Below are 20,977 nucleotides of genomic sequence, written 5' to 3'. Positions count from 1 at the left end.
CCCGGCCTGCTTGGGAGTTGCTCGCCTCCCCTGGGGGGGCTGGGAGCTCTTGGGGAAACTGAGGCAGGAGGGGCTGGACTCTCCGCTCGGGGTGGTGCGGCCATGCCAGACTCGGTGGCATCCCCCAGGCTCAGTCACCCCCGTGGCGGGTGGCAGCACTGTTGTCCCCCTTGGTGCTGTTCCAACCCCATCGTGGGTCCCCCCCAGCCCTGGGGCTGACGCCATCCCTGCCCGCACCGCCCGGCTGGCCCCCAGGACCCCCAAGCCTGGTGTCCCCTCCCTGCCCACTGTCCCCCCGCGCGATGGCAGAGCCCACAGCAGTGACAGGCAGGTTCTGGAGCCGCATCGCTGCGGGCGCCGTGGAGCAGCTTTGCCTCTGATGTAAAAGAAACCCCAGGGGACAGCGAGGTGGCCCCTGCCCCACGCAGTGGTGACCCATGGCCGTCCCATGCTGTCCCTCTGTCCTCTTCACCTTCCTAAACCAAATTAAGGTCCCTGGGGCGGGATCCCCATCCTCAGAGGGGTCCAGCTTTGGGTAGAGAAAACCCGGAGCTCATGGCGGGGTGACAAGGGAGGGAGCGGGAGATGTCCCCAAGGATGTCCCTAGGGGTGCTGAAGCTTGGCAAGGAGGGACGGAGACAGCGCAGCCCGAAGGGGTCCTGGGATCCAGGCGGGACCCCTCTGTCAGGAAGACCTCACGGTTTGTCGCTCCGGGGATGCTCGGCCTCAGCGCAGGAGGGACCAGGGGGGTTGGGGAGGTGACAGCAGCTCAGTCCCCCCCATGGTGGCTCCTTCATCTGCTTGTCCACATCACCCTGGTGAAGGGACAGGAGCAAACACTCTGCCAGCATCATGGTGCCATCACGGCGCCCTTAGTGACATCACACCGTGCCAGTTCTTTGCTCCGAGAGGAAGACACCATCAGGAACATCGGGGCCGCAGGGGACCCACTGCAGCCGTCACCCCTGGGCAACACCATGGTCCTCAACCCCCTGCCACCATGGGAGAGCAGGACCCCGGGCGACCCCCAGCCTGGCGGTGGGAGCCCCCCGTCCCCGCAGGACCCCCATTCCCCCCGCAGTCCCGAGCCCAGCTGGATGGAGCTGTGGAGCGGGCTGTGCCTGATGCGGCCGGTGCCATCGGGCCACTTGCTGGTGACCCTGCAGGGGACCCTGGGCGCCGGGCAGGGGGAGAGCCGGCCGCAACAGGGCCGAAGCGGTGGCAGCTCGGTCACCCCCGTGACCAGAGACTTGTCCCAGACCGAGCCGCTGGCCGGGAGCCCCCCCTCACCGGGCAGGGAGGCGGCCCCGGCACAGCCCTGGTGGCCCCACACCATGGCCGTCACCCACCCGAGGCCCCCCCAGAAGGGTGTGCAGCACCCTGTGCCCAAATCTGGCCGCCGCCGTGTGCGGCACCCGGCCACCCCCCAGCCCCCCCCCCCCGCCGGCAGCAGCCTCGCAGGGCTCCTTGCCCCCGCAGCCCGCCCCGGCCTGGCCCGATGCCGGCGTGAGGGGCTCAGCACCCCCGGTCCCAGCACCTGGCTGTCTGCCCCGGCCGTCACCTCCCAGGAGGGACAAGGGCACCCAGACCAAGGCACAGGCCACCAAGAGCTGCCCCCATGCCCCCTGTCCCCCCCGGGGTCCCGCTCTGTCCCCCTCCGAGGTGGTCCCCGGGGACATCCCCGGCAGGGCTCTGCCCAGGCTTGGTCCCAGCTCAGCGTGGTGGCCCTTGCTGCAGGCAGGGAGCCGGGTGTCCCCACCTCCCACGTCCCTGCTGGCAGGCCAGCAGCCAAGTGCCGCCGAGCTGGTGGCGGCCAAAGGCACCCGTGGCTCCGGCAAGGACGTGGCCGAGGCAGCGCCGCTCAGCAGAGCCTCCCCCAGCATCCCGCACGAGGCCCAGACCGAGAGCTCCGTGTCCCGCTGCGATGATGGGGACGAGCCATCAGCCACTGGGTTTATCACCTTCTGCTTGGGTAAGTTCGGGTGACCAGGTGGGAGGGCGAGCGTGGCTTCCCCCAGCATCTCAGCAGGGTGGGCACCGTCCTGGGAGGACCCTCCCGGGGGCACAGCGGCTGCCTGCGGGCAGGGGGGGTGACCGGCAGCAGGGACCTCATGAGGTTTGAGGAGATGTGCAAAGAGAGGAGGTGCTAGGCTCCGTCGGGGCACCCAGCTCCACGGGCACGGCTGGAGCTGGAGAGAAGGGCTGCTGGGATCCCACCAGGGTGCCCAGCTCCACGGGGATGTGGGAAGCTGGAGAAGGGTTTCTGGGGTCCAGTGGGGCACTCAGCACCGCAGGGACATGGGGAGCAGGGTCATGGGGGTCCAGCCAGTGTGTCCAGTCCATAGGGACGTGGGGACAGGTCCCCATCCCTGGCCGCAGGAAGGCTCACCCACACGAGGATTTTCTGGTGGCGAGTGGGTGGTGGCAGTGGGGACCTCCAGAGCCCTTTCCAGCGGCATTTCTGTGGCTCTGCCCACCCCTGCTTTGAGCCGGCGGCAGAACTAGAGATGTCAGGAGATGCCTCCTGTCCTACACGTCCCTGCTCCACCATCCTGCGCCTGGTGCCAGGCTCTGCAGGGCCTCTGTCATGGCACCGTCCCCAGAACAACCCTTCGTCCCCTGGGCACAGTGTCCGTCCTTCCAGCTCAGGACTGAGGACTTGGCAGGAGCCCTCCTTCTGTGACTTGGGCAGAGAGGTGTCACTGTCACAGCCCTGTCCCCCCCCCGCCCCCGTCCCCCCCTCCCCCTGCAGCAGCCTGGGCTGGGACAGGAGCCACCTCACGCGTGTCACCAGGTCACCAGGACCTGGTGGCTCCATGGGGCAAATCCAGACCCCAGAAACCCCCGCAGGGTGCTGAGGCTGATGCTGGTGGGTCGGTACCCGCCTGCCTCAGTTTCCTCTCTCGGCAGGACATGGGACGGGGGTGCTGGATGTGGGGGTGGGAAGCAGGGCTGTTGCTCCAGCTCCGTGTCCCCCCACGGATGGGGCCGGTGACAGGCACGCCGACCTCCTCTGGTCCCTGAAAGGTGAGGCTCGCCCTGCGCAGGGAAATCCCGTGGGCCACACATTGCCACCTGGCTTGCCGGCGGTTTTTGTAGGGTCTGTGTAAACGTGGCGTTTTTAAACACAGCGCTGGGGATATGGCTCTCCCGTGCTTCCCTGCAGCATCGCTGCCATCCCCGATCGCCACCTGCCTCTCTCTGCCAACCGGGGACACGTGGGTCCCATCCCTGACCCGGCTGGTGGGCCTGGGGGGACACCGGGGCCTGGGGGGGCACAGCCAGGGCTTAGCAGGGGGGTCCTGGAAAACCTCACCCACTTCTGATGGGAAAACTTGTTTCTCCTCGGTCCCGCTGCCGTCCTCCGCCGGCTCCGGTGCAAACCCCTTCCTGGCCGTAGCTCCAGAGGAGGTAAGTGATGGGCTGGGGGGTGGGAGCTCGAGGTGACACGGGGATGCCCCTCATTCCCCAGTGCCACCAGGTCCCCAGGCCCGGCACCAGGGATGGGCAGCACCGGCTGGCGAATCCTTTGTGAGGGGTTTTGTGGGGGCTGGTGACATGTGATGAGTTGTGAGCAGGCTCAGCTGGGGGGGAGGTCAGGCAGTGTGACTGGGGCTTGGGGTGGGACCACCTGGGCTTGCGGGTTTGGGTGGCTGTGACTCTCCGTCCCCACTGCTGTGCCACCGTCCCACGGAGCTCACCCCATGCCCGAGCCCCTCTGAGGGGCTGGCACCAGCCAAACATGGGGGAGCGCGGCCCCCGGCAGCCCCCAGGCCCCCCTACCCTGACTGGGGACCAGAGCTGCTTGCAGAGAGTACAAGGATGGGGACATCCTGGCACACGGGTTTGGGGGGGGCTGGGAGACTCCAGAACATGGGTTTGGGGGGCTGGGAGACCCTGGTATGTGGGTTCAGAATTTGGGGGACCCCAGGACATGTGTATGGGGGCTATTTGCTGCCCTGCAGGGATCCGGCTTGAGAAGTGACCCGTCGGGGCAGCCCTTACAGGCTCGGATCAGGAGGGCTGGAGCAGATCTCGGGGGGCACCGTGGGGTGCATGATGTGGCTCATCCTCTCCGTGCTGGGAAAAACAAGTTTATCCCCAGCTTGGAGACTGTTTGGCTGCTTGAGAGGCTGGAAAGCGTGGCCCCCCCCACCCAGCTGCCGCCTCTGCCTGTCCTTCAGGGTGGCTTGTGGGATGGACCCTGCGGGGCTTTGTCCCCTGGGACACTTTATTTGGAGCAGCAGCGAGGTGCTCCGCTCTGCCTGGCATTCCTCGGCCCGGCCTCCGCAGTGGGAAGGCCCCAAAACTGGACCCGTTGCAACAGAAAGAGCTGACTAAAAATAGCGGTTCTCACGGCGGATGCAGAAAAGCATCCGAACACGCGGCCTCTGAACCTGCCAGCGGCCGAGGACGGGGCTGACCCCCCAGCCCTGTCCCATGCCCAGCAGACGCCCTGTGGCCTCCACAACCCCAAATCTTCCCCCTGCTCACCCCCTCTGAAACCTCCCCGGTGCAACCAAAGCCACCAGGACCCGCCTTGATGCTGGGGCGATGCTGGGTGCAGGCAGGGGGGGAGCAGGCAGCCCTTTGGGTGCGGGCAGCAAGGAGGCAAGGGGTTAACCTCCCTGCACCCGCCGGATGCAGCATCCTGGGCTGGGCTCTTTCCATCTTGTTTTGGTTTTGGAGGAATAAAAGCTTTGGCAGCATCGTAGCTGCTTCCCAAAATAACTCAGCCTCCCATGGTAATTATAGAGCTCTGGTCCCTGGTAGCAGCTCGCGGTGGCTTCCCGGCCCTGCCATGCTGGGGCCTGATAACGCTGCTGCCAGCCAGGGCGAGAGAAACCGGGGTGCCTCGGGGACCTCAGGGACCTTTCCAGCAGCATCGGCCTCCCTCGGTGTCACCGTCGCTCCCCTCACGTCATCCCCCAGCCAAGAAAAATGCAGCCCCTCGCATCCCCCCTCCCACTCTGCAGCTGATCCCTTCAGCTTTTAATGCTCTATTTAAAGCCCAGGCTGCAGCTCGCCGGCCTCAGCGGGCACCGGGCTCCTGGATCCAGGTTCTGGCGAGCCGGCGGCTCCTCCAGGCTCTACCCGCTGGCACGGCTGAGAACATCCAGCTCATCACAGCAGTGCCCAGCCTGCCCTCCCACCCCCCGCGGGGCTCCGCGCTGCTCCTTGAAGGGCAGGGAGAGACGGGGCTGAGCTCCTGGGGCACCCAAGCCTGTAATCCCCAGTAATCTCAGAGGAAAGCGCTGGCTGCAGGGATTAGGGATGCAAACAGCCGCCCTCACCTACCTGCCCCTGCCTGCTCCCCTGCCTGCGGTGCTGCCTGCAGCCCCCTGGCTGGCAGCGGGTGAGGAGGGGCTGCCAGGCGAGTGGGCTCGCTGCCCGGCCACCCCAGCTGGACGGGGTCCAGGTGGCCAATGGGGCTCCCGCACCCTGCGTTGAGCCTGCCTCCGTTATTTATGGGAATAACAGGAGCAGGGAGCCATCTGGCCACAGCCTGGCCCCGGAACGTGGCGGGGACGTGGCCCTGGGTGGTGACAAGGATGGGGACGAGGCTGAGATGGTCCCTGCGGAGTCACCCAGCCTCGATGGGAGTCTCTGCGCGGGGCTGGATCTGGCTTTTCCTGCTGGGAAATTACCACCGGCTTTGTTTTATGGATAGGGAAACTGAGGCAGGGAGGAGCTGCCCACGAGAGGGATGCTCTGGGGATGTGTGTGGCCTTGCTCGCCCCCACCCCCCCCAGCGTGGGGTATGTTTGGAGTGGGGGATGAGGACAGCCCCCGTGGGTGGCTGAAATCTGGGGATGGCTGAGGCTCTGCCAGGGGCTCGCTGCGGGGAATGGCCACGGCCGGCCAAGGCTCCGCTGGGCCTTTTCATGGCCGGGAACACAAGCACCCCATGCCGCCCCGGCCGGCTGTGCCAGCGTCCTCCCCTGCCCTCGGTAGGGGTGGGGGGGATACAGCCACGTGCCACTGGCACTCGCTGCCTTTGAAAGCACGGGCCTGGGGCCGGGGCATCCCGGGAAGGGGCTGCGACCCCCGGCGTAGGATGAGGATGGGAACGGGGACACTGCCAGATTTCCAGGCTGCCAGCCAGTCGCAGCCATGCCAAGGCAGGGCCGCAGGCAGGATTGCCCGGCTGATGTCAACCCTGGGAAGCCCTCGGGGAGGGGGAAGCAAGTCGGGATTTTGCAGAGGGAGCTCTGGGAAAGGCTGGGATCCGGTGCCCTATGCCTGGTTCAGTCCCCGGTCCCTGGTACATTGCACTGGTGCCCAGTGTCCATTGTGTGGTGCCAGCGCATTTACCTGGTGCTCAGCACCCAGTGTGTCGTTCCCAGTACCAAATACCCACTAACTGGTGCCCAGTGTTCCCAGTACCCATGGCTGGTGTGTAGTGCCCAGTGCCTCCTGCCCAATACCTGGTACCTGCCGAGCAACGCCCAGTACTGCTGCCCGCTGCCGGGAGGTCACTCACTGGTGCTGGGGCCGTTCCGTCTCACCTGTACCGGTACCTGGTGCTGAGGCCTTGTGCCCGCTGCCTGCTCCCTGCGCCGGGACCCTGCAATCTGGTGCGTGGCGCACCGTGCTGGTGCCCGGTGCCTGGTACCCTGGTGCTAATGCCCAGCACCCGGTGCCTGCGCCCTATAGCTGGTGCTGTGCCCGTACTGGTACGCAGCGCCAATGCCCTGGACCCGGTGCTGGTGCCTGTACCCAGTACCCAGTGCCCTGCTACTGGTGTCCCACACCCCGTGCCTGGCGCTGGTGCCCCGGTGCCGATGCTGGAGCCCCGTGCCTGGTGCTGCTGCCTTGTACCGCTGCCCCGTGCCCAGCGTGCAGTGCCTAGGCCTGGTGCTGGTGCCCGCTGTGCGGTGCCCGGTCCCGGTACCTGGTGCCCGTTGCCAGTGCCCGGCGTGCGGTGCCCGGACCCGGTGCCCGGTGCGTGATGCCAGTGCCCGGCGTGCGGTGCCCGGACCCGGTGCCCGGTGCGTGATGCCAGTGCCCGGTGTGCGGTGCCCGGACCCGGTGCCCGGTGCCGGTGGTGCCGAGCGGCCACCCCCGCCCCGCCCGCCGCCCGCCCCGCCCCGGGCCGCCCCCGCCCCCGCCGGCTGCTATTTCTGCTAATCCCGGCGGCGGGGCCCGGCCGTGCCGCTCGGCAGCCGCCGCTCCCGGACGGCGCCCGGCGCCGCAGCCATGGTAAGGCCGGTGGCGGTGGCGGCGGGGAGGGGGGGGAAACACCGGGCCGGGCAGCGCTGCACCGCACCGCACCGGGGGGCCCGGCCCGCTCCCGCATCCCGGTGCCCTCCGTGAAGGTGACGGTGCGGTGGGGGCGGAGCGGGCCGGGGCCGCTGGTGCCGCAGCGGGATCGGGGGGGGGGGGGGGGGGCGGTACGGGCGGCGGGGCAGCACCTGCTCGGTCCCGGCGGGCAGCAGCCGGGCGGCGTCCCGGGACCAGCCTTGAGATGAGGGCGGGGGGCTACAACGGGACCGCCTGCACGCCGCCCCTCACCGTGGCATCGGGGCGGGTGGGTCCCGGAAAGGCGACGCCGCCTCTGAGCGGCACCTGCGTGTCCCCGCGACCTGCGGCACCCGCGGGGTGTCCCTGCGTGGGCGGCGGGGGGGGAAGGGGGGGGCTGCTCTCGGGCGGCTCCCAGCAGAGCATCGGTCACGCAGCCGTGCCTTTGGCAGGTCCCCCGGGCTGCGGTCCCAGCGGCACTGCCAGCCTGGCCGGGCCCTCCTGCGGGGACCGTGGTGCATGCCCGGAGCCTGGCTGTGCTTCAGAGCCGTCCCTGCACTTACCGGCGAGGTCCGGAGCCGCCAAAGGCCTTCGCGGCTCGGCGGGAGCCCGTCCTGCGTCGCCCGTCCTGCCTCACCTCTCTTCTGTGGCAGTGGGCTCCCAGGAGCCGCTCGCCAGGGCCACGTCCCCACGGGGACCTCGAGGCACTCGCCGTACCCAGGGTGGGGATGGAGATGGAGGGTCGCGGCCGTGGCTCGCGTGGCACCAGGGTTGCGGCAGCTGGGACGGCCGCCCTTGGTGGGGACCATTGCGGCCGTCCTTCCCCGGCAGCCGCCGTGGGAACGGGACCGGCACATTCCTCCGGAGTGGGACGCAGTGAAACCAGATAGGAGGGCGGCTGGCGGAGCGTGTCGCAACTGGCTCCGACGAGCGCCTTCCCGAAAGTCTCCAAACCGTGGCTTTGGGGATGGACAGATCCAGGCTTGGAAACATCTGAGGGGGAGGACGACAGCGGCAGCTGGATACTGGCGAGGAGCTGGGCTCCCTCGGCTGTGGAAGTGGGGTGAGCTGGGGCTGGAGGCAGGTGTGGATGCATCCAGAAGCACCCACGGAGGTGGAGTCGGTGCCCCCCCCCCCCCCCCCCCGACACCGGTGGTGCATCCCTCTGTCCCCAAAGTGGCCCATGGCTCACCTGGAGAAGTGGGATGAGCAATGGTCCCCCTCGACCTCCGCTCCCGGCTCCTAGTGGGCTGGACCTTCTCGCCTGTCGCCACATGCTGAATCGCCGCCTTGTTTCCAGCCTGGACAGGCCCCGCTGTCACTTGCCGGCTCGTGGGGAGCCACCACGTGTGGTCCCATCCCTGGGTCCCCGTGCAGGCACTCACAGGTCCTTCAAGCTGGAGGAGGGAAAGGGGTCGGAGCTGCTGCACCGAGGGATGTGTCAGAAAGGCTCTCATCCTGCGTACTCGCCCGCCCGGTGCTGACACCCTGCCCAGACCGGGGACCTGTGCCACTGCCTGCCTCTGTGTCCAAAGGGTGCCCAGCACCCTGCTGCTGCTAAAGCTGTTGGTAGACTCAATTTCACAACTGGGGTGCTGCCGACAAGGTGGGAGGGGAGACCTGGGGGTAAGAAACTCTGCAGCATGCCGGCAGGAGCATCCCGTGCATCTGGAGGCAGGTCGGAGCAGGCGCAGCCCAGGTGCCAGCCCCCCCGGGGAAGAGCCGGGCTCCCCGGGCTGGTCCCAGCAGAGCTGGGCTTTGGCGGGGGCCACCATGCCTTTGTCCCATGTGGGGTTCATGCCTTTGGGACAGGGTGTTCGTGCCTGTGATGCTCAGCCGTTGTGCTGCAGCGGAGTGGTGCGTGCCGTGCCATGGGTGGCACATCTGGATGTCACCTTTAGGTGGGCTGGGGATGCCTTCGCCAGTCTGGCTGCGGGGACGGCACCTCGCTGAGATGTTCCCTTCCTTTTCCCTGCAGAAACAGACTGGGAAATCCCATGGGAACGTGGTGCCAGGCAGAAAGACGCTAACGGGCAGCCTGCGGCTTTCCCAGCTCGGGCTTTGCCCGCTGCCCCTGTGCCCCCGTCTGCCACGGCCCTGGGGCTGTCACCGAGCGGGGAAGGTGCAATGCAGTGTGACAGGCGGGGACGAGGCAGCGCCTGTGTCACCTCGCTGGAGCTGCCGGGCCGGTGACAGCCCCAGCGCCGAGTGCCGGCTCGCGCGCAGCCGAGCGTGTAATCCGCTTACGGGGGCACCGGTGCTGCCCCAGGCTCTCGCAGCGGTAAATCCCCGCTCCTGCCGGGAGTGCGGGGTGGGATGGTTGGAAAGTGGTGGGTGTTGTTGCACAACTGTGCTACAATGGGGGGGGGTGTGTGTGGGGTGTGAGGGGCACCGCTGATAGGGTGCAGAGCCTGGCCGGGGTGGTGGTGGGGTGCTGCGGTCTGTGATGGGTGGGAGAAAGGGGCTGCAGAGCCGTCGGGGAGGTGCGGCGTCAGCCGGGGGTGGGGGCACTGCTCCCCTGGGACCCGGCTGAGGCCGAGTGGGACGGTGGGGTCTCCACCACTGGCATTGGGTGGTATTGAAGCTGGGCGGGGGAGATCTGGCATTGGAGTTAGAGCGTGGCTGGGACCCAGGGATGGTGGGGACCGCCACAGAAGCATCCAGGCCCCTCTCTGTGTCTGCAGGCTTGCGGTTCATTGCACCCGTCCCGGCACCAGCCGATGCTTTGGGGCTTTTTAGCACTTTCCCAGTGAACGCAGCCCTTCCACGGCTGAGTGACCCTGGCTCCGTGCCTGAGCTGCTCTGATGCATCTCGACATGCATCAAGGTGAATCACCGTCCCTGGTGACCCCCGATAGTGACAGCTCAGGTACCCTCGCTGCCGCCCACGGCTGCTCCTGGGGCACTGTTAACCCTTTGCCTCCCCAGGAGTGAGCTGGGGAAACTGAGGCAGGACTGGTGAAGCTTCTGCCAGGGATCCCTGTGGTGGGCATCATCCCTGCTTCTCCCAGCCCAGGGTGGGTCCTTCCCAGCCAGATCCATCAGGCCCAGCCGGAGCAGCAGTTTGGAGCCATGCGGGAAGTTTTAATTGTCAGGCACGAAAGTGTTGAGTTTTCAAACAATTTTTAATGCAAAACTGGGTTTCTCCCCTCAAAGAGGCTGGGGGGTGCTGCCAGGGTGGCTGCGGGGCTCTCCAGGGTGGGGAGTGGGAGAGGATCTGGTGTGCTCTGGGACGGAGGAGGTTTTTGTCCTGGGACAGAGGTGTTTCCAAGTGCTGAATGTCCTCCTGGGCTCTAGCCAAGCTGTGTGCTCAGCCCGGGTGGGCTGGTGGTGGTGATGGTGGTGGTGGTGGTGGTCATGCAGCCCCCCAGGACCTGCCTTGCAACAGTGCTTTGCTGGTCCTTGACATCTCGACAACTGGGCAGGAGCTGGGTTTGGCTCTGCTCCGGGGCTCCCTCTCCCCTCCTGTGGACCACACTGGTCCTGCCCCCCAGCACCGCAGGGGGCTGTGCCTGGCTGCTGGGTGCTGTGGGTGCCCAGGCCACCGTGCCTGCCCAGGGTGGAGTTATGCTAATGCAGCTCCTCATCCCTCTGCGCAGCCGGTGCCGCTCGGCATCCTCTCCCAGCCACGGGTGACGCCGGCTCTGCCATGGCCACCTGCCCCGAGCTGCAGCCTGGGCAAGAGGTATGGGTGCAGTGTCCCTCTCTGGAGGGGCGAGAGAGGGGACAGATGGGGATGGGGCACCTGGAGCACCCCGGTGCTGAGGGGAGGTGCCACAGTTGATGCTCTGTCCCTGGGGCAGCCTTGCTGGGGGGTGCACTTGCTGCAGGACCCCTGAGGATGCCGCAGCATCACCAAGGCCATCGGCTTCTCTGGGGTGGGGGATGAGGGGGAGCCCCGAAAGGCTGGAGCCCTGTGGGATGGAGCAGCAGCTGGGCTGGGAGAACTTGGCAGCGGCGGCATCGTCTCCCATCCCTGTGTGGCCCCCAGCTGGGTTGCGCTGTGGTCGGGCTGGTGCTGAGCCCCCCCCCCCCCAGATCCAGGTCGGTGAGGAAGAGGATGCTGCAGCCACACAGACCCGCTGAGCACTATTGACCCGCTGGGGGAGAGGGGAGCATGGGTGCCCCGCAGCCCCCACCATGGGGGCTCCCACTGTCTCCCCAGCCCGGCACTGTGGCCCCCCGTGCGGGTGGCTGCAGGGGTAGTGGGAAGCAGGGGGCAGGCACGTGAGCGCGCAGCCCCAGCAGCACCATGACCTTGTTTCCAGCCCGCTAATTCGGTGCATCTCGCCTTGCCGCCGGCACGGCTGCCCTCCCTGCCGATGGAGCAGGGACATGGGGTGGGGGAGGATATGTGTCCCCATGGAGGGCTCTCACATCGAGGCCCCAGTGGGGGGGCACTGACCCCCAGGTGTGAGTCTGCAGGGTTGAGGGGCTCCCCCAGACCCTGTGTGCCCCCCATTTGGGGGTCTCCCTGCCCATGGGGCTGGGGTCTCCCGGCAGTTGCTGTGATGGGGTATTGGGGACCCCGGTGCCTGCTGGCAGGAGGGCTGGGTCCCGCAGGAGCTGCTGCTGGACATGCCCTTGGGAACGCGTGTCCTCCCGCCAGTGCTTGTAAACAGGATGTGGAGTCGTTCCCGTCCCAGCCCCGCTGCCCCATGGGGTCACCGGCTCGGGGGCCGCTGTGCCCGGCCCCCCCAGCCCCTGCCTGGACGCTGCCCAAAGCTGCTGCCTGCACCACCTCTGGGGCGGGCAGAGCCAGGGCAAGGGGCAGCAAGGGGGTGTCGGGGTGTCGGGGTGTGCACGGACACGGCCTGAGCATGGCCGTGGGGTTTGTAGCCCCTTTGCACCAGGGGTGTCCCCTTGTCCCTGAGCCTTTTGCATGTGGGGTGGGTAATGGCTGGGCGTGGGGTCCCCTGGGACTGCAGGGCTGGGAGCCCCTTGTGCCATCACCCATGCTGAGAGCAGGCAGGCAGGGGGGCACAGGCAGACCCCTGCCCACCATCTGCCCCCGCCTTGGGTCTGCCCGCTGCTGCTGTTCATCTCTTCTTGGTGTCTCTCTCCCTCCTCCCCGGCACCCCCTCCCCATCCTCCGGACAGGCCATGGGGTGTGTGGGGGCCCCAGAAGACCCCGAGGAGCGTCAGGGTGCCCAGGGGGAAGGTCCCTGTCCCCTGGAGTGCCAGGAGCCGGCTGCCGTCCCCGTGCCGCAAGCTGTAAGCCCCGGGGTGCATGGGACCATGGCTGTCCCCACTGCCATCCCCACGGCTGTCCCCAGGGTGGTGGCTGGTCCCCCGGGGTGGCCGTGTCCCCCCTCTTCTCCTGTCCCTGCCATCCTTGGGGTGCACGCGTGTGTCTGCTGCAGTTTAGGGGCTCGTGATGCCGAGTCGGGTGATGCCACCTGAGGCCGGCACTGCCACTGTCAGTGTCACCTCCTCCCTTGGTCCCCAGATAAAGCGTTTCCTGAAGGAGGACTCAGAGGAGGCTGAGCTGACCCAGCTCCTGCGGGATTGCCCACCGGCCGACAGCGTCAGGAAAGTGGAGCCCCCGGAGAGCCGACGGGAGCCTGGCCACCCCCTCTGCGGCGTGGGCAGGGTCCCCCCCGATGAACCCACCGACGAGAGGGATGCCAGGATCTTCTCCCGGTCTCGGCCCCTGGATTTCCAGCAGCACATCGCTGCCCCCCCACCCCCCAGCCCCAACCGCCCACGGAGCCCCTGGGGGCAGCTGGACCCCTACGACTCCTCCGAGGTGCAGGATGGGTCCGCGGGGAGGGGGGGACATGGGGCGAGGGGTTACAGGAGTCACAGGGGAGGATGGTCCCACCCTCCAAACCCAAGGGGTTCAGGCAGGTGTGGCCACATCCTGCAGCGCTCTGACCCTGTAGGATCACTTTGGGGGGGCGCATGCAAAGCAGCGGCCTGCTGGGGGGGGGAGGGGGCTGGTGGTGTCCCCTGTCCCACGTCCCCTCTGCCCGCAGGATGACAAGGAGTACGTGGGCTTTGCCACGCTGCCCAACCAGGTCCATCGGAAGTCGGTGAAGAAGGGCTTCGACTTCACCCTCATGGTGGCAGGTACGGGGGGGCTGAGCCTGGCACAGGGGATGCTGCCCCCACTCTGGATCCCGAAAGCCATGGTGTGGGGGGGTGGATACTGGCTGCCCCCCCACCCGTGTCTCCTTTTGCCAGGGGAATCCGGGCTGGGCAAGTCCACCCTGGTCAACAGCCTCTTCCTGACGGATATGTACAGAGACCGCAAGCTGCTGAACGCCGAAGGTGAGGGGGGGACCATCCCAGCCATGGGGTGCCCTGGGTGTCCCAGGGGGGTGGCAGAGCCCCATGCTGCTCCCAGGGGGCTGCAGTCCCCTGTCCAGCCGGGCTCCTCTGGGTCTCTGGAGCCATGTGCAGCACCTTGCCAGCTGCCTGCCGATGCTGGGGACCACTCCAAGGCAGCAGGGACCCCCCCTGCCTGGCACGGGGACCCCCTGCAGGGGCTTTGTCCCTGCTGGGAAAACAAGCCCCAGCTTGTTGGGGATCAGCTGGAGCCACAGCGAATCCAGGCGGCTGCGGGCAGTTGGGGTCCAGGACACAGTGCTGGTTCAGCTGCAGCCAGTTTTTGAATTAAAATCGTCCAAACTTGCCCAAATCCCCAGGGGTTCGAGGTGGTTATTTGACTTGTTTTGAGGCGGTTGTTTGATTTGTTTCCGTTGCTCGGAGCAAAAGCCAAAATGCGTGTGGCCGTGCGCACATGATACAACTGGTGCATCCTTGGGGACGGAGGGACACGGAAGGGTCCCGGGGGTAAAGGGCCATGTGCAGTCCTGGAGCTGTGGGGTCACACGTGGGGGTGCAGGGAGCCGCAGGTACTCCTGCAGTGATGCCTGGCCCCAGCAGACCCCCAGGCTGTCATGGGGTGGCAGTGGCACAGCACCGAGGGAGGGGTGCACGTCCATGTTGGGATGCGGGAGGCTGTGGCACGGAGCATCCCATCTTGGTGCTGGACCCTGATGCTTATGGGGGCTGGTCCTGCAAAGCCACCCCAGCCCCCCAGGGTGGAAGGTGACACCTGGGTGCTACAGCGTCTCCCCGTGTCACCCCCATCGTCCCTCGTCTGGCGTGCCCCCCGTCACTGTGTCTCCTGCCGCTGCAGAGCGCATCACACAGACGGTGGAGATCACCAAGCACGTGGTGGACATCGAGGAGAAGGGCGTCAAGCTGCGCCTGACCATTGTGGATACGCCGGGCTTTGGTGACGCCGTCAACAACACTGAGTGGTGCGTCCCAGAGAGGGGTCGTAGCAGGGTCTCCCCGGGGCTGGGCAGCACTGCCATGGGTGCAGGTCTGAGGGTGGGATGCCCATGGCTCCTTGGGGTGGGATGCTGAGGCATGGGAGCTGTTGAGCTGGGGACCCAGGGAAAGCCTGGGGGTCCTGCAAAGGGGCTCTGATGGTCACCCCCCTGTCCCTGCAGCTGGAAGCCGGTGGCCGACTACATCGACCAGCAGTTCGAGCAGTATTTCCGTGACGAAAGTGGCCTCAACCGGAAAAACATCCAGGACAACCGCGTCCACTGCTGCATCTACTTCATCTCGCCCTTTGGCCATGGGTATGGGCAGCCCCTGCCTGCGTTGCCAGGATGGAGGGTGCTGGGGAAGAGGCTTGGTGGGATGGTGCTCACTGGGGTGTCCCCCCCCCCCCCCGCACAGGCTCCGGCCCCTGGACGTGGAGTTCATGAGAGCCCTGCACCAGAGGGTGAACATCGTGCCTGTGCTGGCCAAGGCTGACACTCTGACCCCCACCGAGGTGGAGCGCATGAAGAACAAGGTATGGGGAGGGTGGCCCAGCCTGGAGCCGTCCCAGCAGGTCCCTGGGGATGGGGGTGCCCTGGGGGCTGGGGTCCCCGCTCGGCTGGCAGCTCTCTCCATCCCCTGCCTGGACTTTTGCCATGCAGCATCCTCCATGCTTGCAGCACTGTAGAGGACCCTGTGGCCCATGTGGTCACCAAGGACACATCTCCCCGGTGCTCAGCTGGGGGACGGAAGGGTGTGGGGGACTGTACGTGACACCTAGTCTGGGGGGTCCTGCAGGGAATAGGGCTTTGTGGGTTCCTGGGGACACCGGGGGTCTGTGGTGCTTCCCACCCCCTTTCCAAGGGCCAGAGCCCTGCCCTCAGTGGGGCTGTCTGCCCCCAGATCCGGGAGGAGATTGACCACTACGGCATCCGTATCTACCAGTTCCCTGAGTGCGACTCGGATGAGGATGAGGAGTTCAAGCTCCAGGACCAGGCACTGAAGGTGGGTCTGGCTTCTCCAGGTCCATCGTTGGGGGAGCAGAGCCCCACAGCTGAGAGGGCACACTGTCCCAGGGTACCCTTGGGACTCCTTGGGACCACAAAAGCCCTCCAGCAGCATGGTGTGGTTGGGACATATTGTCACCAAGACCCCACAGGTGCCACCTGCAGCTTGATGGGATGGGGCTGGGGTGGAGAAACCTGTGCTGTCACTGCTGCCATCCCAGCTGGGGCTCTCCTGAGCCAGGGCTCCCAGGTATCTTGGCAAACGGGTGCTGGATATGGCCAAGGAGATGTGCGTGGAGGGCTGTGGGCCATGGTGGGCAGGACAGAGCCCTGCTAACCCCCGCTGTCCTCTTGCAGGAGAGCATCCCCTTTGCCGTCATCGGTAGCAACACGGTCGTGGAGGCCAAAGGCCGGCGCGTCCGTGGGCGCCTCTACCCCTGGGGCATCGTGGAAGGTAACGCTGGGCCGTGTCCCCGGTGTCCCACCAGCCCCGGGAGGATGGGACATCACGTGCCCCATCTCCACGCTGCTCAGTCTGGGGGTGCTCAGGGGGATGCAGGGGGCTGGCTGTAGCCCCCTGACCTCGGGCTCCCCCGCAGTGGAGAACCCGTCCCACTGTGACTTTGTGAAGCTGCGGACGATGCTGGTGAGGACCCACATGCAGGACCTGAAGGACGTGACACGGGAAACCCACTACGAGAACTACCGCACGCAGTGCATCCAGAGCATGACCCGCATGGTGGTGAAGGAGAGGAACCGCAAGTACGGGGCCGGGAGCGGGGTGCCAGGCTAGAGGGGTGTGGGGGGAGGGTGTCCTCTCTTTGGGGTGACCCCAGCCCATTGCAAGAAGTGATCTTGGGGGGTTGGTGTTGTGTGTGGGTCCATCCCAGGCATTGTGGTGGGCTGGGTGAGGAAGCCTCGGCGGTGTGGTTGGGAGTCCTGGTGGGGTGGGGGGGCCCTTCCTGTGCCATTGGGCTAGGGCTGGCTGGGGGGCGGCTGCTCCAGCAGCAAGGAGGACCCTGATTCCCCCCAGGGCTGGCTGGGGGGGATGCTCTAGCACAGTGAGGGGGACCCTGCGTCCCCCAGGGCTGGATCTCTGGCAGTGAGGGGACCCTGCATCCCTGCAGGCTCTGGGCCCGAGCAGGAGCCAAGCAAACAGCCAGTGCTGGGGCTCAGCCGCCAGTGCTGGCCAGACCCATGGCACTCACATCCCCCTTAGGCACCCCAAGATGCTGGGGGAGCCCCCCACAGCACGGTCCCTGGTGGGGCCGGCTGCAGAGCCCCGGCCGAGGGGCTGGAGCCGTGTGGGGACGAGCAGATGCTCTGTGGGTCGCGGGGGGCTGAAACAGCAGTGCTGGCAGGGGGGGCTGGCGGTCGTGATGGTTATAGGTGCCTCTAAGCTGGTCTCTCCATACGTGCTGCTGGAGAAGGCGGCATCCCTCGGCGCTGAGGCTGTGCTGCACCGACTGCTCCGCTGACTGAGCCGCGATCTGGCCAGGGCCGTGTTGGGCCCCTGCTGCCCTCCTCCCCCTGCCCACCCCCCTGGCCCCTATATAAAGTACTTGCTGGTATCCAACGCTGTCTCGGTCCCTCTGTGCCTGCGCAGGGGCCGGGCAGCTGCTCTCAGGGAGAGCCGGCCCCGTGGCCACCCGCCCCTTGCCCACACAAGTTGCTCTTGGGGTGCCAGCACTGCTGGGGGTGCTGGGGGGACGCTGTGTGCCGGCAGCATCACCCCGGCTCACCCAGGCAAGGTGGGGTTGGGGGGACGTGCCACCGTTTGGCAGCACCCAGCTTTTCACAGCCAAAGGCTGCCCAAGGGAAGGGCTGCAGGGCGGGCACCCCTGTCGTACTGCCCTCCCAGGGGGATGCAATTTTGGGGTGCCAGAGGCAGTGGTAGACAGTCTGTCCTGGGCTGGTGATGCTGCTTGCCCCATTGCCAGTGCCCGGCTCAAGCCTTGTTTTGCTGCCAGGGATGAAAGGAGCTTGATGTGCTCCCTGCCTGGGTCCCCCCAGGGTGAGGAGCCGTGACAACGAGCAGCGACTTCCAAAGTGGCTCAAAACGTGGCCAAAACCCATCCCTTGCTGTGGGACACTGGCACAGCCCCCCCCCAGCACAACGGGACCCCGCAGGGCATGAGTGGCCCAGCCCACCCGTGCAACGTCCACCATGTCCATCACCCCTTTGCACGTGGAGGGGCTGCACCGGCGGTGGCACGTGGCGGCACATGTGACACCCCCCACCAGCCATGCGGCAGTGTCCCAGACACGTGTTCGCCCGCTGGGGCAGTGCGTGACATCTGCAGGGACCCAGCTGGGAGAGCTGGTCCCTCCCCATTGCCGTTGGCATGGGACAAGCCATCGATTTGGCTTGCTGTGGTGGCCCAGCACAGTGGGGTGGCCCCAGGGGGACGCCCACAGCTCCCTGCAGCAGGGACGGGTTTGAATGAGAGCTGCTGCTTGGGAAAAAGGGGTGCGGAGCATCCCCGGGGCTGGCAAGGCAGTGGGGTGCTCAGGGAGCCCGTCCTGCAGCGGGGCTGTGGATGTGGGAGAGGAGGGAGAGGCTGAGTTTGGGCGAGGAGAGCCTGACCCAGGCAGGGTTCTGCCCTGGGGGGTTCCCGGCACCCCTTGCTGTGGTGGTGCCCCCTGGGATCCCCAAACTGTTTCGCAGCAGATTGGGGTGCTGAGGTTTGGGGGGGGATGCTTGGAACTGCTCATGTTCACCCCTGATGGGAAAAGGGCCTGGCTGGGGGGACTCAGGGTCTGTGCAGGCGGGTGGTGGGTATCTGCAAGGTTTGGGGTCTCCGGGGCTGCAGCATCCTTGGGGGAATATCTCCTGTGGGGGGCCAGCAGGGCTGTGGGAGCATCCTCACCTCCTCTCTCTGTCCACAGCAAGCTGACACGGGAGAGCGGGACGGATTTCCCCATCCCCGTCATCCCCCCGGTGCCAGATGCGGAGACAGAGAAGCTCATCCGGGAGAAGGACGAGGAGGTGAGTGTGGGGGAGGGCTGAGCTCCCCCAATCCCCCCCATGTCCCCAGCCCCAGTGATGGCACCGTCAGGGTCCACCCAGCATCCCAGCAGCTGCTGCTCCTCCGGGCAGGGTGGGGAGGCATTGGAGGGGCACCTGAGGTGTGTGTCCCCCAACCCACAGCTCCTGGTGACCCCAATCTGCTTGGGGTGCTTGACCCAAATATGTTTGTGAGGTGGCTGCTGTGGCTGGGGGTGTCAGGCCTCACCCCCACAACGCTCCCTGCTCTCTCATCCCAGCTGCGGCGGATGCAGGAGATGCTCCAGAAGATCCAGAAGCAGATGAAGGATTCGCACTAGCCTCCTCTTCCTCCTCCTCCTCGTCATCCTCCTCCTCCTCCTTGCCCCCCCAGATCAGAAATGTTTACATCACGTTCCATCCTGTCCCGGCCCCACTGCGACACTCAGTACCAACACCGCACCTGCCACCTTAAGCTGCTGCGGTATCGCCTTATCTGACGGGCCAGCGCTGTCCCAGGACAGCGAGGGGAGGGGGGCAACCTGGCCCTGGGGTCCCCTGCCCCCTGTCCTGGCCGGATGCCTCCGCAGCGTCCCCCGGGCTGGGGACAGCGCTGTCCCCTGAGCTTTGGCTTTCTGTATTTCCCCCGCAGCTCTGGGAAGGGCCACCGGCCAGCCCGCTCCCCTTGGCCCCGTGTCACCTTCGGCTGCCTGCTTACGGCCTTTCTGCTCAGCTTGGTCCTGGCTTAAGGGAAGAGGAAAGGGGGGGGCCGGTCCCAGCCTCCCCAATGCCCCCTGCCCCCCCCCCCCCCAGACAGCAGCTCCTGGGGCCCCCAGCTGAGCGAGGGGATGGAGGGGCGGCCGGTGTCACCTCCGTGCCAGCACCGGTGCCAGGAGGGGCTGCAGCTGGGTGACATCCAGCCCTGTGCCCGTGGCCCCTCGGGAGCACCCTGTGTCCCGGTGAGGGGGAGAGCCGCGGCACGAGGAGCGGTGGCGAATGACAGTCCCTGCAGAAAGTCTCTTGAACCCCAAATCAGAGTCCGTGTCCCTGGCCTGGCCCCCCCCTTGCTGTTGGCCCTGTAAAGCAATAACGACCATCCCGTGCCCGTGGCGCTTCCCCACCTCTGGCAACAGCATCGTCCCTTGCTGGTGTTTCAGCCCCTGGTGCCGTTTGCTTGTCTGTGGTGTCCCTGTGCGTCCCCCCAGCTGTCCCTGTCCCTGCTGCTTCCTGGCACAGCATCACAGTGTGTCCCTCTGTGTCCCCTCGGGATGTCCCCATCCACGTTGCTTCCCAGCAAAGCAGTGCTGCGTGTCCCCCGGCCCCCCCGTGATGTCCCAATCTGTGTGGCTGCCCCATGGAGCACTGTGTCGTGTTCCCCCCCAGGCTGTGCCCATGCCTGGTGCTTTCCCGCAGAGTACCGTGCCGTGTCCCTGTGTGCCCCCAGGATGGCCCCATCCGTGTTGCTGCCCCGCAGAGCAGCGCTGCGTGTGCCCGGGGCGAGCCCAGCCCTGAGCCTCCCGGCCAGCGGCACCCCCGGGGGGATGGACCCGAACCCCCCCAGCTCCCTGCTCCCCCCTGGGTACGGGGAAAGACAAAAGGGGATGGTGAGGCTGCAGGGTGGAGGCAGAACTGGGAGCAGTGGGATCACTGGGAGCTCACTGGCAGGGGGATGTGTATCCTCCCTGCAGGGTCACTCGTGCCGGGGTCCCCCGGGTGGGTTCACCCCCGGGTGAGAGGTTTGCCCCGGGGCAGCTCGGCTGAGGGGGGCTGCGTGCGGCCGAGGCTCGAGGTGGGTGCTGCGGGGTGCTGCGGCAGCGTCCGGCATGCGCCACCCGTGTCCCCGCACCAGCTGGAGGGTCCCTTGGCCCCCGCGGGCAGGGACCCCGCAGGCAGGGCCCCGCAGGGTGTATTAGCGCTTTCCTTTTTTAATCTTGCTATTTTCTTACAGAAGTACCTACCTTCGCATGATGGTCATAGAGGCATTTATTAAAGGATAAGCAGAGTCTAGGTTTATACATTCTTATAGAGCTAGTGGAAATCTTTTTATCTCTCCACAACCATCCTCAGTAAATACGGCTGACCCGGCTTGTCTGCAACCCCGAGTCGCTTCCACGCGGGCGATGGGCACCCCACGTCCCCGGGCAGGCGAGGACGGGGGCTGACGGTGGCCATCCCCGTGGCCTCTGGCTCCCGTTTCCCTGGCAAAGGCTCAGAAGGGATATTGGGGTGTTTCTGCTGCACCCACAGGGGCAGCTGGCTTGGGCTGGGGTGCCAGAGGACCAGGTCCCCCCTGCCTGGTGCTGGCTCGTGCCCCCCCTCACGCACTGCCTTGGGGTCCCCTGGCCCCAGGTGCTGCTGGCATTGGGGCCGTGGTGGGAAGTGGGGGGTGGCAGAGCGGGCAGCCTGAGCCAGGGGATGGAATTGCCCTCCACGTGCTGCCCCCGGGCATCCTCACGTT

At 66.8% G+C, this 20,977-nt stretch overlaps 1 protein-coding gene across 3 annotated transcripts; it reads left to right on the top strand.

Moving 5' to 3' along the window:
* The first annotated feature begins 7,108 nt into the window (after positions 1 to 7,108).
* Positions 7,109 to 20,604, top strand: SEPTIN4 (septin 4). 3 transcript variants are annotated; one of them, XM_075771557.1, is made up of 12 exons: positions 7,109 to 7,203; positions 12,692 to 12,991; positions 13,221 to 13,314; positions 13,429 to 13,515; positions 14,390 to 14,513; positions 14,709 to 14,843; positions 14,944 to 15,061; positions 15,430 to 15,531; positions 15,891 to 15,987; positions 16,133 to 16,295; positions 18,423 to 18,522; positions 18,801 to 20,604. In XM_075771557.1, the coding sequence occupies exons 1-12, from the start codon at positions 7,201 to 7,203 to the stop codon at positions 18,858 to 18,860; spliced, it is 1,383 nt and encodes a 460-aa protein (XP_075627672.1). In that variant the 5' UTR covers positions 7,109 to 7,200; the 3' UTR covers positions 18,861 to 20,604. The 3 variants fall into 3 exon arrangements, with proteins under 3 accessions (XP_075627672.1, XP_075627673.1, XP_075627671.1); XM_075771556.1 differs by lacking the exon at positions 7,109 to 7,203 and adding an exon at positions 10,850 to 10,927 and having other exon boundaries at positions 18,801 to 19,010; XM_075771558.1 differs by lacking the exons at positions 7,109 to 7,203; positions 18,423 to 18,522; positions 18,801 to 20,604 and adding exons at positions 10,847 to 10,927; positions 16,964 to 17,102.
* The last annotated feature ends 373 nt before the right edge of the window (positions 20,605 to 20,977 follow it).

This window comes from Balearica regulorum, chromosome 19 (genome assembly GCF_011004875.1).
Source record: "Balearica regulorum gibbericeps isolate bBalReg1 chromosome 19, bBalReg1.pri, whole genome shotgun sequence".
In the NCBI taxonomy this organism is placed as follows: Eukaryota; Metazoa; Chordata; class Aves; order Gruiformes; family Gruidae; genus Balearica; species Balearica regulorum.
The sequence above is the reverse complement of the archived record's forward strand: the minus strand, read 5'-3'. Positions and strand labels throughout refer to the sequence as shown.